At 40.2% G+C, this 22,543-nt stretch overlaps 1 protein-coding gene across 1 annotated transcript; it reads left to right on the top strand.

The window, feature by feature from the left end:
* The first annotated feature begins 9,055 nt into the window (after window positions 1-9,055).
* LOC122972674 (death-associated protein) lies at window positions 9,056-22,301 on the top strand. The gene is made up of 4 exons (XM_044339918.1): window positions 9,056-9,299; window positions 10,291-10,393; window positions 16,930-16,972; window positions 20,282-22,301. The coding sequence occupies exons 1-4, from the start codon at window positions 9,245-9,247 to the stop codon at window positions 20,399-20,401; spliced, it is 321 nt and encodes a 106-aa protein (XP_044195853.1). The 5' UTR covers window positions 9,056-9,244; the 3' UTR covers window positions 20,402-22,301.
* The last annotated feature ends 242 nt before the right edge of the window (window positions 22,302-22,543 follow it).

Genomic DNA, 22,543 nt, shown 5'->3' with positions numbered 1-22,543 from the left:
TATATTTTTCCCCATCATTTTGTTCCCTTTTTGCATCGCCCTTACGACTTTGATCCCATTCATCTAGATATCCATTCTGAGATTGAGCTGAACTTGAATATATTAAATGAATGGGGCTGAGCTGGCGGTAGCTGCATTTGTTACAATCCATTGGAATCCATGTCTCCCCCTCCTTCCTCCTTCCCTCCCTCCATTCCCCTTCTTTGATGCTGTCTAGGTTAAGCCTGTGAAATGTAGTGTTGGGTAATAACTCCATTGCGTTGATTATTAGCCTTCACAATAGAGGAAAGCCTCCTCTGTCTGAGCACAGTCCCATAGTGGAAGGCTGGTGTAACTTAATGTGGCATGAAAATAGCTCCTCAATTTTCCTACGCACGGCCTAAACTGCCCTGTTCCACCCCGCAGATGCCTCCAGCCTTCACTGTTTCACTGCCTCTCTTGCAGCTTTCTCCCCCTCTAACTCTGCCCATTCAGCCGTCACACACCTCCAGCAAGATACAGAGGTGTATGTATGTGTGTGTAGACATGTACTGTACATGCACGCAGGTGCGTGTCAGCAGAGAGCCGGGGTGGACATGAAGGGGAAAGGGGGAGAGGCAAAGTGAGATGTAAAGGGAAAAGAAGGAGACAGAGACATAGTGGGGAGCAGGTGGAGGGTCTGTGATTTATACTCTGCGGATTTGAGCGTGAAATCAATTTGTGTTTAAGAAGAAGTGAGGCTCCACAGAGCGACTGTGTGCCACAGATAGACCTTGAGAAATTAATGCTCTCACCTGAGAGAAGGAAGGTTTGAGCCTGAAGGAGACAGAAGGTGGAAGGAGGATGAAGATGGACAGGCTGGAAAAGAAGGGTAGAGAAGAAATAGGGAAGGATGAGGAGACTTTTGAAATTATGGTAAAAGTACATGCATAATAAGTAGAAAACTAGAAAATTCAGATTTGTTTTTTAAATAATAAAAAAATTAAAGCAAATGAGAGATAAAAATTCCTCTATTTTAATTTTTTTTTTTAAATTAAGGCTCTGTTCAGGGACAGGCTAAAGTTCAGTTCATATGGGCGTTAGGTTTTTTTAAAAGCCTCAAACACTTTATGACTTAAAAAGTTTTTAGTTTGCATACACCCGGAGACATCTCCTGGTTAAAGCAGCTGAATCCAGATGCGCAAATTATGAAATCAAATGAAATCTTGAGTGAAACATGGAAAAATATGCCAGATTAGAACAGAACATTTATTTATTCAAAGTTAAACAGTCACTGTTGAAAAGAGGTTTGTTTTGCTTTGAACCAACTTTATTTTTAATTTTACTTTAAGTTTTACTACTTTAAACTTTACTTAAAACCTACAATAACCAATTCTTTGGCCACATGGGTGCAGTGGAAACAAGCTGTGAACACAACACTGACATATTACTTCATAATTTGATATGGTAAACATCTTAGCAAACAGTTGCTTGTTTACACATCTAATAGATATATAACAACATCAGCATTCATTTGGAGTCATTTTCTTTCATTTAAGCCCAATATTCATTATCCTTTCAGCTCCATTATTGGTCTCCACCATCTCCTGAGGGAAATATCTAGCTCCTCAGCTGCTGTTGATGTTCACCGGCTAGTTGCTGAATTTATCTGTCTGCCATTAGGTGCTGGGCAGGTAATGTACAGTGGACTCGCTTTTCTACTGAAAATAGTTCACTGCTGCAGCCAAAAATGACACAGTGAGAGTGAACAGTGAATGTGGGGGTGGAAAAACCAAGACAATAAGCTAAAAGATGCTATAAAGCTTCATAGAGCTGAAGAGAACTGCGGAGTTGGGTTATATAACTGTCTGTGGGTTCATCTCTAAGAGTAACCGCTTTCATATCACGCATCGATCAATTGTTATTATGAAAATATTGATAATACCAGCATTATAAAAACAGGTTGCTATATGGAATGATGAGTTCTGGAGCACATGGTTACAGTAAGAGATTTTTAATAAGGTGGAATATATTTATACAAGCAAAATGGTTTGTTTGGAACTAAGAAGCTGCATTTGACTTTCCACAGAGTGTGAAAACTGGCTAGTCGAACCCCAAATTATTCCTTTTCCTCTGGGAAATTCAGCATTCCCCTAAACTTTGTCACTGCAGTCGGTCAACAAGTGAGCATTGTGTGTCCTTTTTGGGCTCTATGGTTTCCAGCTTATTTTCTATTTTGGTTGAGCTTGTGAGTCACACCTCCTTTCACCACAATGTATCCATCTGCCGTCAAATGGTAGAGTTTAAGTCATAGGCTGAATCATCCTGCTGCGTTGGAGACAACACCCTAACCTTTGCACATAACCCAAATTCTAAACTGTTTGGAATAAAATGACAACCAATGTGGAAAAACATCCATAAATAGTTTCTCTACATTATATATTAAACATGTATGGCTTGCATGTGTGGTTCGATAGCTGAAATAGACATGTAGAGTTTGTGGTTTACTAGCAAATCGTGTATGCTAGGTTTTGCTTCTTTATGACTAAGAAGCTGCACCGAGAGGTAAAGCAAAGGATGGAGTGTAATTATGGAGGCAAAATTACTGAGGACTAAGATGTGATTGAAGAGATAAAGGAGAGGAGAGGGTAAAAAACAGGCTTTTGCAGACAAACAGGACACTAGCGTAGTCCTAAATCCCCACTTATTTGAATAAAGTACACGTAGCCCTCATTTCTCATTTCCCCTGGTGTCATAAATTCTGCTGCATTTACCGTTTAAGCAACGACAGACAAAAATATGGCAGAAAGCCTCCACACAGCGAGTTGTTCAGTACTGTTTGACATGGGTGTTATCATGGTTCATTTACACCTGCAGGGAAGTGGCAGGATGTTTCAATTTGATCCTTGCCAAGAATTTTTTCACAGAGCACCAGGACTGAACAGTGCTGATTAATGCAGCTAAAGATAGCCACAGAAAATCAGTGGTGACGGAAAACCTTTGTGAAAAGCTCAGCAGGATTAAAAATTCTGAACAAAACATCACAGTTATTGGAAGAAAAAAAATGCACTTACTAAAACATCACAGTGAATGAAGAGGTCAGAAGTTTAATGCATTGTTGGGATGTTGATTTCATTCAATATCTCTTATCGTCTTTATTTCTTTTTTGATGGTATGAAAGATTGCTTTATGGACCAATTCACACAAGGTCATAAACACCCACATAACCCTGAGCGTGTCTGCATCCATCAGAGAATTAACAACGGTGGGTTGACTGCAATGCAGTGTGAAGAATTCATTTTTAACACAAACTTTTTTATAATGATACTGGTTGTAAAGTAAAGTAAAAGTTGAATAGATAACCCAGTAAGATACATCTTTTTCAGCCAGGCTCAGCGCCCTCTGGTAATAGTTTAGGGATGAACCATGCCAACTTTCCTGCGTTTGTCTTTCCTTCCTCTTTTTGCCGTCAGTCACTGGCAGGCACAAGACCAGCCTTCTTGATGTCATTTAATAGGACAGTGACAACCATGTGATTATGACAAAAGTACAACTCAGATAGAAGCATAGATAGATGCAGCCGTATGCACGGTTTTGTGCACAACACTTAACAATTACTCAGCTTAAACCTGTGCACAGGAAGAGATATTTATTAACACTGCAAAACCCTAAATTCAATCTAATACACAGAGCAAAATAATACCAGGACACTTCTCATGCTGAAGAGAATCCATCAAAAGCACCAAAAACATACAGTGATGAGTGGGTACTTTGCACTCAGATGTCTCTGTGGTGCCATTAAAATGATGTTTACCTCAGGCGCTCCCCGTCCTCAGGCAGCTGGGAAACTACCCTCACAGTATCTGACTCTTCCAAGTGCTTGTGAGCAAAAAAATCACTCCAGATTTATTGTTTTCTAACTGAACTTGACCTCAGCCTTCTTGTGGAGAGAGAGTGAGAGCAAAGGGAGTAAACCTGCACGGATCAATAAAGCATCACATTATTGCTAATCAATCTGCTAGTTGCATCGCTTTTTCCCTCTTTCCTGCCCTCACTTTTCACCCTGTTTCAGTTTGACTGTGATTGACGTGGACACATGCAACTAAGTGTATGCTCATATGGATGGTTCCCTGTCACATGCACGCACAAACATACACACACACACACACACACACACACACACACCCCTACACCATAAGGCACCCTGTCAGGTATTGAATAGTTAATGCTGTAGAGCAGAACAGAAGCCTTGGTTATTCATGTGTGATAGTGTTGCTGCAGAGGACCCAGCTGGCTTCCACAGAGCTATGTCAGTGTGTGTGTTTGTGTGTGTGTGTGTGTGTGTGTGTGTGTGTGTGTGTGTGTGTGTGTGTGTGTGTGTGTGTGTGTGTGTGAGAGAGAGAGAGAGAGAGAGAGAAAGAGAAATGGAGAATATGTATGTGTGAGAGAGAAAATGTGTGTGTACACCTGTCAGTTTGAGCAGATTCACTCACCTGTGACGTCCTCATTCTGTCTCTCTGTAAGCCGTCACTGAGAGGGCTCCTCTCAAAGGCCCAGGCACACACACACTCGCACACACACACACACACACAGACAGTCATATCAGCCATGGGCAGGTGTTGAGATCACTGACTTCTGAAGAGGATTTCACCTATGGCAGTTTGAATGTGTGCCATGTATTTGCACCCTGAGTAATGAATGCTCTCCCTCTCCCAGTCTCGCATGGGCGTGTGTACGTCAGAGAGAGAAAAAAGCAGGGAACAGAGGGAAAAGGTGGAGGGAGAGTGACACACACACACACACAAAAAAAAAGAAAGTGTGAGAGGGAGGAACAAATGAGCTGGATGTGGAGCTCTGTATTTGTCTCTCATTTCAAAGTGGTGCAGTTTCTATCAGTGACTCTTCAGTTTTTCTGGGACATCACGGACTGAGCTTTGTCAGGGTGACAGCGATGATGAATCCTGCAGGACACAAACTCCCACATACAATAACTGCAGACAGCTCTCTCATGTAGTGAAGCTGCAGTCGTCCATCTAGTGGCCACATATGCACACACACTCACATGCGTGCATTCATGGATGTACACACTAGTGACAGAACCACACAAACAAACACACACACACACACACACACACACACATACAACCAGGCTGCACTTAAGGCTTGGTGATGTGGTTGAAATCAATATCATGACATTAAAAATCATAATTTTCTGATAACAATATGTTTAATTGAGCTTCATCTACCTTTGCTGATTCATCTCAAGCCTGACATGTAAAATAATAACTACAGTAACTCATTTTGTTAGTTTTAATCACAATTTGCTTGGCTACATTAATTTAGATAGGATTTTATAAAACAATAACAATATGATCATGATACAATTTCACTGGTAAAGGTAATATTGTATGATCACTGAAACCTTGTTGCATGTACAAAAACAAATCCAGGATGTGTTCATTTAGATTTTCATGTAATCTAATCGCCATTACTAACATGTTATATTTGCTTTCATATGAAAGAGTTTATTTGAAATATCCACATATCCTAGATTTACTCCTGTGGTTACTTCAGCTACTCACCTGCTGACAGGTGAGTAACATTACGAAATGCTTTCTACAAAGTCTGTATTTTTGAACTCCTGTCTTATGAGTGTGAAGAAACTTTTGCTATATCTGTAGATGAGAGTACAGCGCTTTGTGTAGCAACTTTCTTAATGCAATCCTAGTTTATAACCACTGAAAATGTAGAAAGAACAGTTTTAAATTGACTAATTAATTGTTTTCACTCAAATAGCATTTCTTCTTGAAGTTTTCAAATTAATTCATAACTAGAGATTGAATGTGGCAAGTTGATAATTTACAAAAAGGGAGACCATGCAGTCCTTTATTAGACATGTGTGTCACATCTGTCTGTAACGATGATATAAAATCTCTGCAGGTGTGAATGTGTACAGTCCTCCCTCTCTGCCAGAAATGTTCCCTGACACTCTTGTCATCAGTAAGAATAACATCATAATCAACTTGTCTTGTTAAATAAAAGTTAACAAAGTCCAAACATTTTAATTGGACACCACAGTTCATCCTTTTATGCTTTTACAGACTGCGTCCTGACCTGCGAATGAACTACTGGCCTTTTGATTGGTTGTCAACACCTTCCTCAGGGACACTAATGCCCTGGCAACAGATTCTTACACTTTGAGGACAAATGTGATGCTGGGACCACCTCTCCACTGCCAAAACCTATTACTCATCCGCAGTTTGTGTGTATTTATGTGTGTGTGTGTGTGTGTGTGGGCAGCTAAACTTTGTGGCTTTGGGGTGACATTAGTTGCCACATAAAATATATAACAAACTGGTCTTGGAAATGATCTCATTGCATCTGTATTTTTTAATACTTTTCTCCTAGTGTATCTCAATGAATAATTCAAATGTGATCAATTAAAATGGTGGGTGTGCAACTGTGTGTGTGCGTGTACTATGAGCACGGTGAACTTCACTTCTTTTGATGGTCTGAATGAAGAACGCAGCTGCCACTTCATACTGCAATTACGCCATTACAGAGATGACGATTGGCCTGCATGCATCATTTTGACCTCACACACACACGCACATACACACACGCACTTTCTCTCTCACTGTAAACATGTGACAGTACATATAAATGCATGCACACACTTCAGACTCATCACTCCTCAGACATATCACATCATGCACATTGCAGAGTTTTAAATAATTTTTATTTTTAACTTGAAATGCAGAAAAATACATTAACAGCCTCCCCTACTACTACAAACTCACACACAGTACACTGCAGAATGTAAGTACATCTTTAGACCATATTCTACAGCACTCATACAGCTCTGCATTCCAGACGTGTTCGGATAGCTACTTGAAAATAAAATCCATAGTTTCATTTTAGATTCTTTTTTTTCTCTCCTCTCGGTTGCCTATAACGCCTCTAGGCTTTGCCTGCAATCCTCAGCTATGCCCAAGGACACTGTCATGTCAGCCAGTTAATGAACCACTGTGGACTTATGGTGTAAAAAACTGCAAGTAGGTGGTCAGTAAGGTCACCACTGTCTCTCTCTCACACACACACACACCTACAGTAGCACAGTTTTCTTTCTCTCTGCTGGATTGTCTCTTTTACCTTTTATTGCTCAGCCTGCTGTGTTGGCTTATAGGTGAGAGATGGAAACAGGCTGCTTCATTAGAAGAGGTCTCTGCTTAATTAAAGTTTTTTAGAGGTTGTGTAGGTGACAGCTTGAACTTAAAGAGTGTGTGCTCTTAGCAGAATTAAATAATTTATGAATAGGAGGGCAACCATTTTTATTCCCACAATTAACATTTACATAATATTTCAGTCAGACAGTAGCTTGTGAGCTCAATTAGATGTTTAAATTTGTCATTTTCTGTCACAAAGCACTAAACATCCTGATGCAGGGTTTGTTGACATTTCCTTTGTGGATACAAGCATATTTCTTTATGAGCTGTCATTCATATGTTGTACGTGGCAGCGACTGTGTGCCCACACATGTTCTTATTTTCTTAAACAATGGGTTCACAATTTTTCAAGTCTGTCTTAAAACAACAGTCAGGTGCCCATATGAACACTGGTTCCTTGCTGTAATCATTCCTCCTGTTAATACTTACTATTAAAAGATCCCCTTCAAATGCACTTTCATTGTAAAAAGAAAAACATGTTCAATGTTCATTTGGGCTCCTAACTGTTCCTTTAAGTGGTACTGGTTAGTGTTTTTTTTTCAATACAGTACATTTTACTCCAACAAAATATAGCATACAGGGGGAGCAACTGGGATAATTGAGATGGATAGACTATCAGACGAGATAAATGCACAAATAACACCTACGCTACATGATGAGTCACCTATTAAAATATGTCTATCTTCAATTTTATGCTTCCTTTAATCAGGGATGTTTTAATTGATTGCCTCTTAAACATAATGAATATTACATTTCATTAGTAATCTTATGTGGACAGAATTACAAATAGTAAATCTAGCAGTTGTCTCATTTATTAATCGTTTATTTTTGTCTTTTATTTTTTTATGTTTTAGTATACCGCTTATATAGTATAGTATACTTCTATTGTATTCTTCTATATTCTGTTAAGTGCTGTTTATTAAAAATATATACTTTACTATACTTTTTTTTTTTTTTAACGTATTGACAACACGAAATTTGGCTTGTGCACATCAGTGGGTTTAGCTTTTGAAGAAGAAAGCGGGAGTAGCGTTTGTAGTAGATTGTGTTGCGCCACAGACGCCATTACGGCTCAGCGGTCAGAACGGTGGAGCCACTGAAGAGCAACGTAGGTCATAACCAACATGGCAACCCCAGTGTTACAGTTTCTTCAACATAATATTTCGCCTAGTAACCGGTCCTTCTCTGCCCACAGACTCATAAATTCGTGGGAAATGTTTAACTTACTTTGAAACTATTATAAATTGTCCCAAGAGCTGCCAAGTTTTAATAAACCTAGTGAAAAATACATTTCATGTCTGACAAAAGTCAAGTTATATTTCAGATTTTTTTTTCTTTTTACATGTTATGACCAAGAAGTGTCCATAAACCATTTTAAATCCAATAGATAGTCAATGTTATAAGCCTATCTACAATCCAGTGGTGGAAATTAGCTATTATATTAACACTTTTGTACAAGTTTGATGTCTTTTAATTCCACTATATTGTTCTACTCCAGTTCTTTCAGAAGATAAATATGCACTTTTGATTCACATTCAATACTCTACATATGAAGATTAAAGGGGAGTTTTCCTCACCGCTGTCGCCAAGTGCTTGCTCATGTGGAAATGCTGGGTCTCTGTAAAATAAAGAGTAAAGTCTAGACCTGCTCTATATGAAAAGTGCCCTGAGATAACTTCTGTTGGGATTTGGCGCTATGTAAATAAAATTGACTTGACTCGAAGATTTATGCGCACTGGCCCGCAGCGTGTTACAAGCAGCTGTAACACGGCTCACTATTTAATGTTTATACAATTATGTGGTGTTTATTTACTCAGTGATTTTAAAAAAGACCTTACGACTGGCTACGACTGACGTCAGCGCGCTCCGTACGTACATCAAGCCCCTGACCGACGGCTCTACGTGACGTCAGCGCGCTTCGTTCCCAAACAATGCTCAGGAAAAAGCCACGTTGACGATCTAGACTGAAGTGTAGTCCACAATTTGAGCCAGAATAAAGCAGCATTTTTTGTGTGGAAGCTCTTATTCCTTCTCGCCGCAGACTCCAGATCAGAGAGGACATGTCGTCGCCGCCGAAGGAGAAAGTCGAAACCAAAGGGGGACACCTCCCTGCAGGTAAACCCCCTGTCCTGTGATGTTGTTTTTGAAAGCTTCCCACAAACCTGGAGGCCTTTGTTTTTGTGCAGTGTCTCTCAAACCAGAAAAAAATCACAAGATGAATCACATACTGCTGCAATCATTAAAGTGTCAGATTCCAGCGATGACAACGTGTCTTAGCGGTCGAGATTGCTTGCACTGTATTCAGCTTTATTTCTCAATTTCGCACCTTTCCTTACTTCCTGATTGACGTGAGATGTTGCAACATCAACACATCTGGTGATAATGTAGCGATTGGTAAATGATCGTAGTCTAATTTAGAGGTTTTGGTGACAATGTTGCAATTAATGGTTGCTGGTTGGCGGTGACGTGGAGGTCACGGGCTACAGCCTTGTGGATGTGGGTTAAAGAAAAAAGCAGATAAGGTGTACGTGGACGTGAAGCAGTGCAGCAGGGCACTAAGCCCCAGCAGCTGCAGGACTGATAACACAGTAAGATAACAAACGCCCCTCGCACCCGACCTGTGATTATTGGGAGGCCCGTACAGGCTACTGCGTGTCAGTCTTTAGCAAACATGCAGGTATATGTGAACATAGGACAGCATTATTGTTTCTAAAAACGGCTCCTATGCAGTTAGGTCAGAGGACAAGGTCACCTGCAGAACAGCTGTCCTGCAGCTGCTAAGAATTCTTGCTCAAGGACACTTTGGCAGCCACTTTTTTACCTTTAGTTGAGGGATGGACTTCTAACTTGCTGTGAAAATTTTCATTCTTGCAATTTTAACAAATACAGAGATCCTAACTTGTCCTTAAGTTCATTGTAAAGTCCCTAAGTCTTATTTCTGTGACAGTTCAAACACAATACGGCTTAAGCGCTTTATTTTATATCAATATGTGGGACCTTTGTACCTTCAAAATGTTTTAAATTGCCCTTTTGCATTGATTATTTGTCTCAGGTCATCTAATAATCAATGTGTGTATGTATTTCCCTCCGTGTGTGTGTGTTGCAGTAAAGGCCGGAGGTATGAGGATAGTGCAGAAGCACCAGGTGGCTGCTGCTGCCACCCCGGAACCACCGCAGAAAGATGACGAGGAGGAGTACGTGAGCAGCAGGTAACACACACACACGCACACACGCACACACGCACACACGCACATTTATTGTGGGAGTAACACTCGCACAGTAGTCTCCATAGTCCATTTTTAAAACATGTGTGAACACGCAACAGTTACAGTAGATTAAGAGACCGCCCGCGCAGTGTACGATTCCATGGTGATTTGTAAGTTGGTAATCGCACAAACAAACACACACCCTGCAAATTGTCAACTCAGCAATTTAACTGCTTTCACTTTTCTATAAGGCTATACTATATGCATTTTTGCAGCAGACTTGTTGTGTACTGTTGGCAGCTAATTCAGTAAACAACATAATTACTGCATAATTACAGCATTAACTTGAACAGCCCATTCAGCAGTCGCTATTGTTTGCTGTAAGCAGCCTTGGTTTGCATGTTTTACATCACGCTGGCTCTATTTCCGAGCTACAATTATTGTTCTGTTTCCATATTAGCATGTTCGGCTTTTGCTGCTTGAATGCATTGTTTGTACTGAGGTCACTCCGTTCTGTCATGGAGGTGCTGAAAGTTGTTGCTTGTTTCCCCGTAATTGTGTGCGTGTGTCTCCTTCTACTCCCACATACGTCTGCTGAATATTCATGAAGACCCGTCAGCTATGTGCATATAGGTACAGGTGGCATTTTCACAACACATATCAGTTTGTGTGTGTGACTGAGAGGTGATAAATGAGAGCTGACAAGCAGTGCAGAGGGTTCAAGAACATTGCCAATTGTCATAAAATGTTCCTGTGCATGTACTTTAAATACACACGCACACCAAATTATATATTTCATGCTCATCAAGCGTGCTTGTTACTTTTCTTTTTTTATTCCAGTGTATGCGCAGTTTTACAGTATACAGGGTATTTCCCTGTAATTCAGAGCAGGAATAGTATCAAGCCTATCTGTGGCACAAAGTCATTTCCTTTTGTTCCATTTTCCTTTGTGCCAAGATGAGCGGCTATAATAGACTGAGCTCTAAAGTGAAAAGTGAGGTCAAGTAAAGAAGAGGTACAAAAACAACATGAAAGCTTGGCTTATAATCAAGAGTAAAGACGTACTTGAGCAAGAGAGAACACTCCAGACTACAAGAGAAACACTTCAGGCCGACGGTCGTTTCATGTGTAGCAGACACTGGTCTGGGTGTGACGGCCATTCATGCCCCATGAGAATGTACTTCCCTATTTTGTAATGTTGCTTCAGAGGATATGGAGTCATAAAGTGCATATAATGGGGCTGCAAGTAACGATTATTTTCATTATCGGTCACGAATATTTTCTCAGTCAATTAATCATTTTCAACTACATTATTTTAATTTAAATACAGTAGTTGGGAGTGTTGGAAAATCTTGCGCTGATTTACTTCATAATTAATTTTATTATTTTATTAACTGTTTAAGTTGTCGGAGAGGGACAGATGTTCTGCCTGATGTCTGCAGACTCTGCCTTTTTTTGTTGTTGTTGTTTTTCTGTTTTCATCTGAGAAAAATATTAAATGCAGATTCTGACAGTTTAGTAAAAGTTAAAGTAGTACTGAAACAGTAATTAAATCAATTAATAAGTAAAGTCCTGTAAATGTACTGAAATGTATTTTTCTTTTCATATTTAGTAAAGGGGAGATAGTTTTATAGACACGACCTGCAGCTGATGCACAGTTTGGATAGTCTGTATAGCCAGGCCATACCAGATCACTTTCATTACAGGGCAATGTGTCAAAAATGTCTAGATTTTATTATTTATATGTTTAAATGAGTTAAGAAAATCTTCAAACTTGTACTTGTCTTGCATGTCTTACTTGGATGTCTGGATGAACTTCACAGGAAACACAAAGAGGAATATTTGAATGACATTATGAGGCCTTTTTCTGGACAAATTAAGCTCTTAAAATGTCAGAAATGATGAAATAATGCACATTACAAGTTCCTAGAGCTGAAGACAACTTATTAAAATGTCTTGTTTTGTTCAAAACCCAAAGATATTCAGTTTATAATCATATAAAACAGAGAAAAGCAGCAAATCCCCAAATTTGAGAAGCTAGAAACAGGGAATGTTTGGTGTTTTGCTTGAAAAAGGATTCACCAAATTTCAAAATGGTTACGGATTTATTTTCTGCCTGTCATTTCAGCTCTAAATTAAATAAATACTGGATTATTTGTCCAATAATAAAACAAACTTATAATCACCAATGCAGTGAAGAAATTCCAAAGAGCAGAAACTTCATGAATCTGCATTCAGATTGAGGAGCCAGCTAAATGCCGACTCTGTGAATTTAATGTAGGATTTTGTGACTCTTTTCCCTCATGTGTGAACTGGTTGCTTGTCTCACCAGAGCCATACAGCCTTAGTATTTATGTCACTTAGTTTCTCCCAGATATTTCATTTCAGAGCTTGCAGTCAGAGAAGAAGAATCATTACTTGGGCTGTGAAAATAAACTAGACAAATAGTGCATTTTAATCACTCAGGAAGCCCATTTTGAATCGGCGTTTGGCTTGATAAACTCCTCTCAGCCCGGCTGTGTAAACGCAGCTGTACCATCCTCCCGTGAAATGTTTATCTTTAACTAAAAATTACCTGTCAGAATATCCCCCCTCCCAAAAAAAAAGAGGCCGAGTAACTGCACTACATCAAGAAATACAGTCAGTGAAACTCTCTCACTCACACACACTCTGTCTGTCCCTCTCTGTGTCACGCTGATGGACGTCTAGCAGGTGGCTACTGGGTAAATTTCACATTAGTAGCAGCCAGTGAAGCGTTGTAGTCACGGGAACACCTGCCGTTCCCAATCTAGCCGAGATGGACAGATGGGGGCAAAGAGAGAGAGATAGGTAGCCGGGATTATGGCGAAGGAGGAGAGGGGAGGATTAGGATGGTATGGGAAACAAGGGGTGCCGACCAAACGTAAAGGTATTACAAAATAAGAGGAGTAATGGAAGACGGAGGGGGTAGCAACGGGTGGGATGCAGGCAAGAAAGGGAGGCATAAGCCAGAGCAAACTGGTGACCCAGCAACAACTTTCTGCTCACTAACTGTCAGCTGGATGTGTTTTTCTAATGCAGGAATAAATCGGCTGAACATTCAGGTAAATCCACCAGTCTTGTGTGTAAAAATGTAATGCTGCAGTGAGAGTTAGAGAAGCAGGAGGGAGGGAGACATGGCAAAAGAGATAAACAGACAAATGTCTGTTTCATCAGTCAACATGATGTTTCTTATTAAAGCGAATAGACGGAACCTCTCACACATCATAAGCCGTTTTGGACTATCGGATACATGTGGAAAAATGACACACAAGGTGATCATAGGCCTCGTGACGGTTGCACTCGCCGCCCCTCCTACATATTTCGGTGAGAGGTGGATATGTTCCAGAGGCTCAGGAGAAGAGCGGGTGGTGCCTGACTAAATCACTGCACACATACACTGAACGTAGGAACTGTGGTGAAATGTGCAGTAAGCTGACAGCTCATGGTGAAAAAGTTGAGGGGAGAGAGAGAGAGAGAGGGAGAGAGAAGGGAAGGGAAGGGAAGGAAAGGAAAGAGGGGGAGGGAAGACAGGCAACAGGCATCAGTTCCTATGGCAACCACCACCTCGCCCACGGCAACAAACTTCCTGCTCTGCTGAAGCAGAGAGGGATGGGTGGGGTGGTGATGGTGGTGGTGGATGATGAATGGTGAGGTGTGGCTTTACAGCTAAAGACAGAGAAGAATACACCATACAAATGGATTATCGTATATTCCACTCTTTGAATTATTAGTTAAAATTAGCATTTTGCATCTCCCTCTCTCTCTTCCTCCCTCATTCTCCCTCTCATTTCCTCTAACTCTTCCCCTCGAGGCACAAAGGGACTCCTCTCCAGGATTCCTTACAGCTCTCTACTGCCCCCTGCAGGCTTTCTTCTGTCTCCATACGCAGCACCAGCTCCTCCCAATCAATCCAAACCACAGCAGAGATCTTTGTCACTTTTGGTTTCTCTCTCTGGCTCTCCATTCCATCCTGTAGATTGACAGAATAGATTAAAAAAATATGTCACTAGCATAATCTTACAGCTAATGCCGCCGTGTGGTATCTACATTAATGTATCAGGCCTGTAGTATAGCAGTGTTGCTAATCCATGATTAAAAAAGTCTTAAACTGAGTGTCTGTCGTCTGTTTATCGAGTGTGACTAAAACCTGCCATTCATGTCTGTCTACAGTATGTGACTACACAGATTCTAAGTGTTTAACTGCCAGTCAGGTAAAAAGCTTACATCCTCGTCTACCTTTTTACACTTTTGGAGGAGTCCGATGCCTGTTAGCTGTCTGTCTTTCTGACAAGCTCACATCCTTCACTCCCTGTCTGTCTGTCTGTCTGTCTAGACATGTCTTATCCGTCTGCCCTCTGCCTCTCCGGCCTTAATGTCTATAGCTCCAGTAACAAGAGGTAAAGTTTGCTGCTGACATGCTTCAAAAGCAATAGCCTTTTATTCCCTTATCCTTGGCTTAGTTTTTTAGCTCCCCTTCCTTTTTGCAGTCAATATTTCAGGATTTATCCTCAGATTGCACAATGGAGATAGACACCGAATAGAGCAGAGGTGTGACAAAGCAGCATGAGGTGGAAACCAGCCCACGCTATGTCAGTGTGTGAATACATATCCAACTGCCAGAGTGTGCCTGTTCACCTCAACCCCACTGCGTCCCACCTCTTTCAGTTGAAACCGCCGTACATACAGTATGTCTTTGTAGCACGGTGTAAAACACAACTATAAAGATAAAACAAAATATTTAGAGCACGTTACATTATTACAGAGGCATTTCACATGTGAAGCGCATTACTCAGACACAGTTTCTCCATTTGTTCTGTAGTAAAACAGCTCGACGAGGCCGTTTTTAATTCAACATCAGGCGTTAGACGTCGGTTAGAGTAAATGAGGAAATCGCGGTATCCTGTAAAGCTTGCAAGCCGTTTTTCAGCTCAGTATCATAATGAAAGCAGATACTTCTGCTATGCTGCATGGCACTCAGCCTGATTGTGTTGAAGTTTAGCCACACACAAACATAGAAAATGCATCTCCTGTTAGCATTTTTTCATTTTTCTTCATCTGTCACTCGTCATATTCAGATTTATTCTCAGTATGTTCCTCAAATAATGTTTTTTTTTTGTTAAACTCTACTTTTAAGCCAAATGTTAGTTAGCAAGACCACCTCACAGCTAGCAGAGCATTAACTGGAGTGAAGAACACTTGCGTTGCTATTATGCCATATTTTAATTAATTAATTGCTAATAGAGAACCTCTCAACCTCACATTCTGACAAGCGGCTTATGAAGAATAATCAGCAAAATTCAACATTTGCAGGCATGAATTTAATAGCAAGGTGTAAATACTCTCATGAAGATAAGTAGCAAAAGGCTGCTCTGTGCCAAGATGTTGATTGCAGAGATGGAGGTTAGCCAGATGTGTTGAGAATCCAGTCATAACTGTTAATTGACTGTTATTAAAAAGTTGTTCACGGATCATAAAATGTTTTAAAAGTAAGTAGCAGATGTTTCAAATGTTAAATCCTGAGTGCTCAGATTCTGGTTGCTGAAGTCGCACTTTGTAGCAAACTTTTGTGAAACTTTTCATCTTTTCAAAAATATTTTGGCTGTTAATGAGGTGAGCTATAAGTTGGACATGCTGGCTGCTATAGCTGATGTCTTTGAGTGGAGTTTTGAAGGTGGCTACCACAACTGTACTCTTTTGCCGGGGGGTGACGATGCCGTAAAATTAGACGGCGCTCGTTTGTCACGACAAGGTCGATACTTACCTCAGGTTCCGCATTCCTCCTCCTCATCTTTTGCTCTGCCTCCATCCCTTCCCCTTTCTTTATGTCTGATTGAGCGCTTGCCTCCCTCTCTCCTCTGTCCTCTTCTCCTCTCCTCTCCTCTAACACTCTATTATTATATAGGTATTTGGCTTTCCATGTCCTCCCAGCCCTCTTGCCTCTCCTTGCCACTCCCCCCCCCCCCCCCCCCCTCCTCTATGTGCCCTGACCTGCCTTTACCCCTCATCCCCCCTTCTTTGCTCCACTTCTTTTTTTCTCTCCTCCTCCCTAAATCCTCTCCTTTGTTGTCCTCCTCCTCTATTACTCTTTTCCTTACATACTCCAGCTTTCTCCCACTTCTCACCCTCCTCCCTCTCTCTTCTAATGCTTTCCATCCAGAAGCTGTGAGCCCCAGTGTTTGGCCAGGATGAATGGGAGCTATTTAAGCTGCTGGCAGGTCCATCCGGTGTGTGTATGTGTGTGTGTGTGTGCGTGTGTGTGTGTGTTGTAAAGGGAGTAAGACTGTGGGTGTTTGACAACTTGGGATGTTCGTATTGTAACACTGTGTCACTTTTGGAGTTGTTGAGGTCTCCAGATGTTGCCACAGTGTGTATAAACTATAACCTTCTTTTTACATTTACTGTCTGACTATATTACACAGTGAATAAAGCACAGGGCACAGACAGGATGCATATTATTATGAACTCTACAAATAATTTTATATATATTTTTCCCATTCTCTCTCTTTTCTCCTTTTCAGTCCACCAAAGGCCCCCGTGATTGTATCTGGAGTGGTTACAAAGGTAAGTTAGACATACACAGACCACCAGTAGTGTTGAAATAAGTATTATAAGGTGGTTTTTATCTGGGACATGAGCTCTACAGGGAGAGGTAGAGGCTCAGTGCTGAGATAGAACAAGATAGAAAATGTGAAAAAAGAAAGCGCAAGGGGAGAAGAAGAAAAAGGAGGGAAGACAGAGTGCCAGAGCGTAGAGAAAAATTACATAAGTGATCCTAAATGCACTTCATTTTATCAAACGGATATATATAAGTCAACGTTATGGATGGTAGTCATGTAATCATGGAACACATGGATCAGTGATGTGTTTGAAATTTAAAAAAAAATAATGACAGACTACTGTAATTTATAATAATGGATCATTTTCTCCTGATATATTGACATATCAGAATTTCTTATAAGTAAAAAAGAGAAAATATTGGCACTTAAAAATATATACAATGTCCACACTCATGCAAAAAAAGCATTTCACCTCTTATTTTTGACTTTTACATGTCATTGTTGTTTATATTGTGTTTTCTATTTAAGCCGGTGACATCTAATCATATAATGCAGCTCAATACAGCGACAGCACAAATTGCAGCATATAAAAAACGACCACAGAGTTGAATCAACACCGCTCTGACACAGTCCTGACAAACACTGAAGATTATAAGCTTCACAAAGGTAGTAGGCCATTTCATTGTAGAAATGTTGGATTACATTATTGCTCTAACAGCACCAGCCCCTGTGTGTGTGTTTGTTTGGGCTTTTATGGCCTTGACCTGCCACTGTGAAAAGTGGGTCAAAGTCTGAGAAAAGCCATGTTTATTTATCACCACCATCAAACCCAGAGGCCGGCACTGTGCAAAGCCTCAGAAAAGCCTTTTAGGAGCTAAGTGAAACACTTCAGTGTGTGTGTGTGTGTGTATCAGTGTGTATCAGTGTATGTGGAGTTTTTGGTCTGCTGGGATTTTTTTTTTAGATTGAAAAAATAAGATATCTCCTGGTTATGTATTTTCTGTTTTTCCTTTCGCTTTGAATGACAGAGATGCTTCAGTTTTATAAAAGTTATTTAAAATAAGAGAGTTAAGATGGACATTAGGGCTGCAACTAGCCATTATTTTCATTATTGATTATTTTCTCGATTAATCTATTAGTTGTTTGGTCTATAATATACCAGAAAACAACCCACGACCCAAAGATATTCAGTTTACTGTCAGAGAATTAAAGAAACCAGAAAATATTCACATTTCAGAAGCTGTAATCAGAGAGTTGAGACACTCCCACTTTACAATAAATTAGCAAAGGCGCATATTTCCAAAAACTTTGGATTGAATGATGGAAATAAATTAAATGATCTTATGTCCTGTTTTTTCCACATTCTTCCGATGTTTAAGAGATCTTCCATTTTAACATGTTTTCAGTACATTCTTAAAGACAAATATGATTCAAAGAAAAAGGATCACCCTATATCCCAGCATTTTTCAGAATGTATATTTTCGCAGTGTACTAAAATGGGTAAAAGGAGGTAGGAAACGTGCCTCGCCAATCACCATGACTACTGTTCACAGTGTATCGCAGTAATACAGTTAATTTGTTGCATCCCCCCCTCCGTACCTCTGCATCAGTACGACAGAGATAGAGAGAGAAGCTTTCAATAGAGGAGAGAGACGCTTTGAGCTTCAGAAGAGAAGAGAAGGGCAATTGGAGGTCAAATCCATCCATATCCTGTGCAGTTAGCTCTGGAATTGGCTTTAAATGAAAGAAACACACACACACACACACACTGTAGATGTTTTGTGCCCACTTACACACAGATGCGCACATGTAGGAAAGCAAGTGCACAGCTGCACTTACAGCATAAAACCAACACACACACACACACACACAGAGGATTAGGGTCCAGCAAAGATGGGTTACGAGAGCAAAGTTCAGCCAGAGGCTCAGAGAGATGGAATTGTGTGTGTGTGTGTATCTATATGTGTGTATTTCTACAGTGTTGATTAAATTGGTTATATAACTGTATCCATGTGGACATGCTAAGAAATTGGAGTATAAAGATATCGTGCATATGGATATGATATTTATTGTGAGCAGTAACATCCACATATCACATGGCAACATCTGGACAGATAGGACGCCATTAGCAAACTTAACTGGGTGCTAAAATCCAGTATCAATAAAAGAATTAAAACCCTTCAATATTAATCCACTTAATCACACATATGGTGTGTTTAATGTGTGCTTTTCATAAATACTGGGGTGTGGGGACCAGTTAGATGAGGGTAAAAATGGCAAGAGAGAAAACTGTAGCTTAAAGCAGTGATGAGATGAATGTGGGTAAGGACCAGGTGTGAGGAAGGAAAGAAACAAAACAACAAAAATGAAAGAAGGGCGAATAAAGAAAAAGGAAAAGAAAGAATCCAGTCATAATTGAAGCAAGTCTCCAATTCAAATTCTGCATTTCTCTTTGAATGATCAAATTCCTGCTTTAATCGGATTTAGAAGCAAGGCTGTTTATGGGCATTTTTCTTAGAATAAGAGATTGAGGTTGCAAAGCAGATGAGCGGGGATAGATGAGTGCTCCATACTGTACCCTTCACGCACTTTGGAGATTTCCTCATTATTATTATTATGATTATCAGAGAGAAAGGATTAAAAATGGGGGGGCATAAAGAGCACATACTGTATGAATAAAAACAAACAAACCACCCAATGTTAGATTACATACACGCTTCAGTATGTAGGTAGTTCTAGGAGATAGTATATGAACACTGAATATTACTGTACACATTTGTATTGTGTTTACTGTTGTTTTCCCTCCTACTGCTTACAAATGGTGTATTACTCTTAATTTGTCTGAAGTGGTTGTACCAACTTCGCTGGTAGCAGCAACATCACCATGCTGCCATTTCATAGTTAACTTAATTCTAGTTTTGCTACATATAAGATGCAGAAATGCTAATGGGCAGTCTAACAGTTTAGCCTCAGTTAATGGCACTCCTGCACGCCTGTTTCCCTACTTCCTGTAATCATTACATCCTTGAAAACTTAACAAATGATGCTGTACGATGCTTTAGCAGTTTATGTTGGCCATCAAGAATAAAGAACCTCATCAGAGTAAGACTCTTTTTCCACTCCCTTTTGGGAGACTTGATATGTTGTTGTTTCAAGTCTATAATTGCCAAGTCATTTAGGCCACAATAGCAGGAGTATGCATGAACTACATTTGAGGTGTGGGCTGTAAAATGACTGTGCTTTTTGTGCAAACCAGTGAATGCAGTTCATTCTTGTGCCCTGATGTCATTTTTTTGACTGTCTGTCTATTTAGGGTGACAAGGACTTCACCCCTGCAGCTGCCCAGGTGGCCCACCAAAAGCCCCAGCCTGGTATCCCCAAGCTGCCCCCCACCCAGCACATCAACCAGCACATCCACCAGCCTCGCAAGTGAGCCAAGCAGCCGCCAACTCCCTCCACCAGCCGGCCTTCCCAACGGAACACATAAGATGAAGATGTTTCCCCACCAGACACAGATCTCTTCTAAATAATCAGAGTAAAATTTTACATGTAAAGCAACCTAATACCAGTATGGCCATTGTAGAAGACCCAGTCTTTACACCCTTGCTGCATCAGTGCTTCCCTTTTGGGTCCTCTCCTTAAGAGGGATTGTTTTGACAGTTATATAGTCTTAAGATGGTATAGATGGGTGGAGGGTCTTCTAAAATGGCTATTATTTTAAGATTAAACATAAATGAATAAGTTAATCTCAGATCTGAGTCTGTTGGGGGAACTCTCACCCCGGCGATGTGCTGACCAGAACCACATCACCGCAACCAGCCAATCACAGCAACCTATCAGTCAGGCTACCCAACCAACTAAATCACCTCACAGTGATGAGCCTGAACTCCAGCCTTCTACCTATGATCTTCACAGACCAAAAGAACCAATCAACAACTCATGATGAGGACACCAGTTTTACATAATCAACAGGAACCAAAAAAGAACACAGTGAGCATCCTCCAAATTGCCGGAATCAGTTTGATGTGAGAGGGACTGTTGCCAAATTGCACGGGTACAGCATGGATCAGAGAAAGCAAAACTAGCCAATTACATGACAGCACTAACCAATAAGTAACCCAAATACTGAGGTTACGCTCAACTTTGACAAGCATTCCATTGTCTACCATATCAAGACCAAATATATGCATCAGATTTAAAGATGTAATTATCGATCTGCTATTACTGAAATTGGTCCATATATTCACACCAGGCAAGAAATTGGGCATTTTCATTATATATTTCGAAAGGTTAACAGGGAGAGACGCAAAACCTGCCCCGTCTTACTGTACTGACTCATTCAGTTACTTGATGCATGTTGTTAGTGTCATGACTCAGGACAGCCAGATGCTAAAGCTTTGCTATAGCAAAAGCTAATACACCTTTTGGCCTACAACAACATGTATTTAGCTTTTGCTGCAGCCTGCTTCTATGTCATAGCTCTTACCTTTATTTAACAGAGGAGCCTCACATTTTTTCCTGCCTCGTTTGAGCTGCAATGAAGTTCATCCTTCCCTAGCAGTGTTAACTAATTTTTATGCAAACTCAGACTGCTTCATATTAAAAATCTTCCAGCTGTGCCTCTTCTGTTTGATTTGAATAGCTCCGAAGGGTTTTTTTTGTGTCCTATTTGACTTGCATAGACTCGCAAGGATATTTTATCTGCTCCACATCAAAATCAACTGCAGTGAAAACATGTAATGAAAGTTAAAGCCATTTACTGTGAAGCAGCTGCAAGGTGCTTTGTGTTTGCATTAAAATTAGCTTTAACATCACAAGGGAATAATGTACTTTATAAGAAGACGAACAAAACCCGGCTGCGATGAGCAACTCTGTGAGGCTCCGAACTGTGAGCTGAAGGTAAAAACATGAACATATTAGCAGAATAGCACTGCAATTTCTACATTCCACAAACAGTTTCTGTTTTCTTCTATCAGAAATCATATCAGCCCCTGAAATCTAGATCAACAGTTCCCCAGGAATCATACATATCAACACACACAGACACACACACACCACCCTTCTCCTTAATCACCCGTCCCCTTACACTGAAGTCATTTGTTGCAACACTAATGTTCAGGTTTCCAGGAAAGAAAGAAATTTATCTTGCCAAGAACGAATAATTTCCTATGTTAATTTAATGAAGTTTAAAAGAGTTTTATTTTTGTTTGTCTCAGTTCTTTTTTTCTTGAGTAAATTGTTCAAATTGTACAAATCTTTAGTCATTGAGTGGACTTAGGTATTAGGTGTGGTTGTCATAGTAAATAAAGATATAGACTATCTTGAAATATCAACACTTTGTTGTCTTGAGACTCATTTGAAACATTTGTCATGTAAAAAAGATTTGCAAACTGAAAAAGTTCAAACTAGTTACTTGAGAGATTGTGTCCTGCACCTCATCTACAGTATTTGAGCATCCCATGGTGAATTAGTACTCTGCACTGAGGGATTAGGGCTCAGGTGGTGTTTTGAAATGAAACAGAAGCATCTTTCCAAGAGCAGTCTGCTGTTTTTTTTCCTTTCCCCCCCTCTTCAC

This window comes from Thunnus albacares, chromosome 21, assembly GCF_914725855.1.
Source record: "Thunnus albacares chromosome 21, fThuAlb1.1, whole genome shotgun sequence".
Lineage (NCBI taxonomy): Eukaryota > Metazoa > Chordata > Actinopteri > Scombriformes > Scombridae > Thunnus > Thunnus albacares.
Note: the sequence above shows the minus strand (reverse complement) of the source record. Positions and strands in the feature narration are given on the sequence as shown.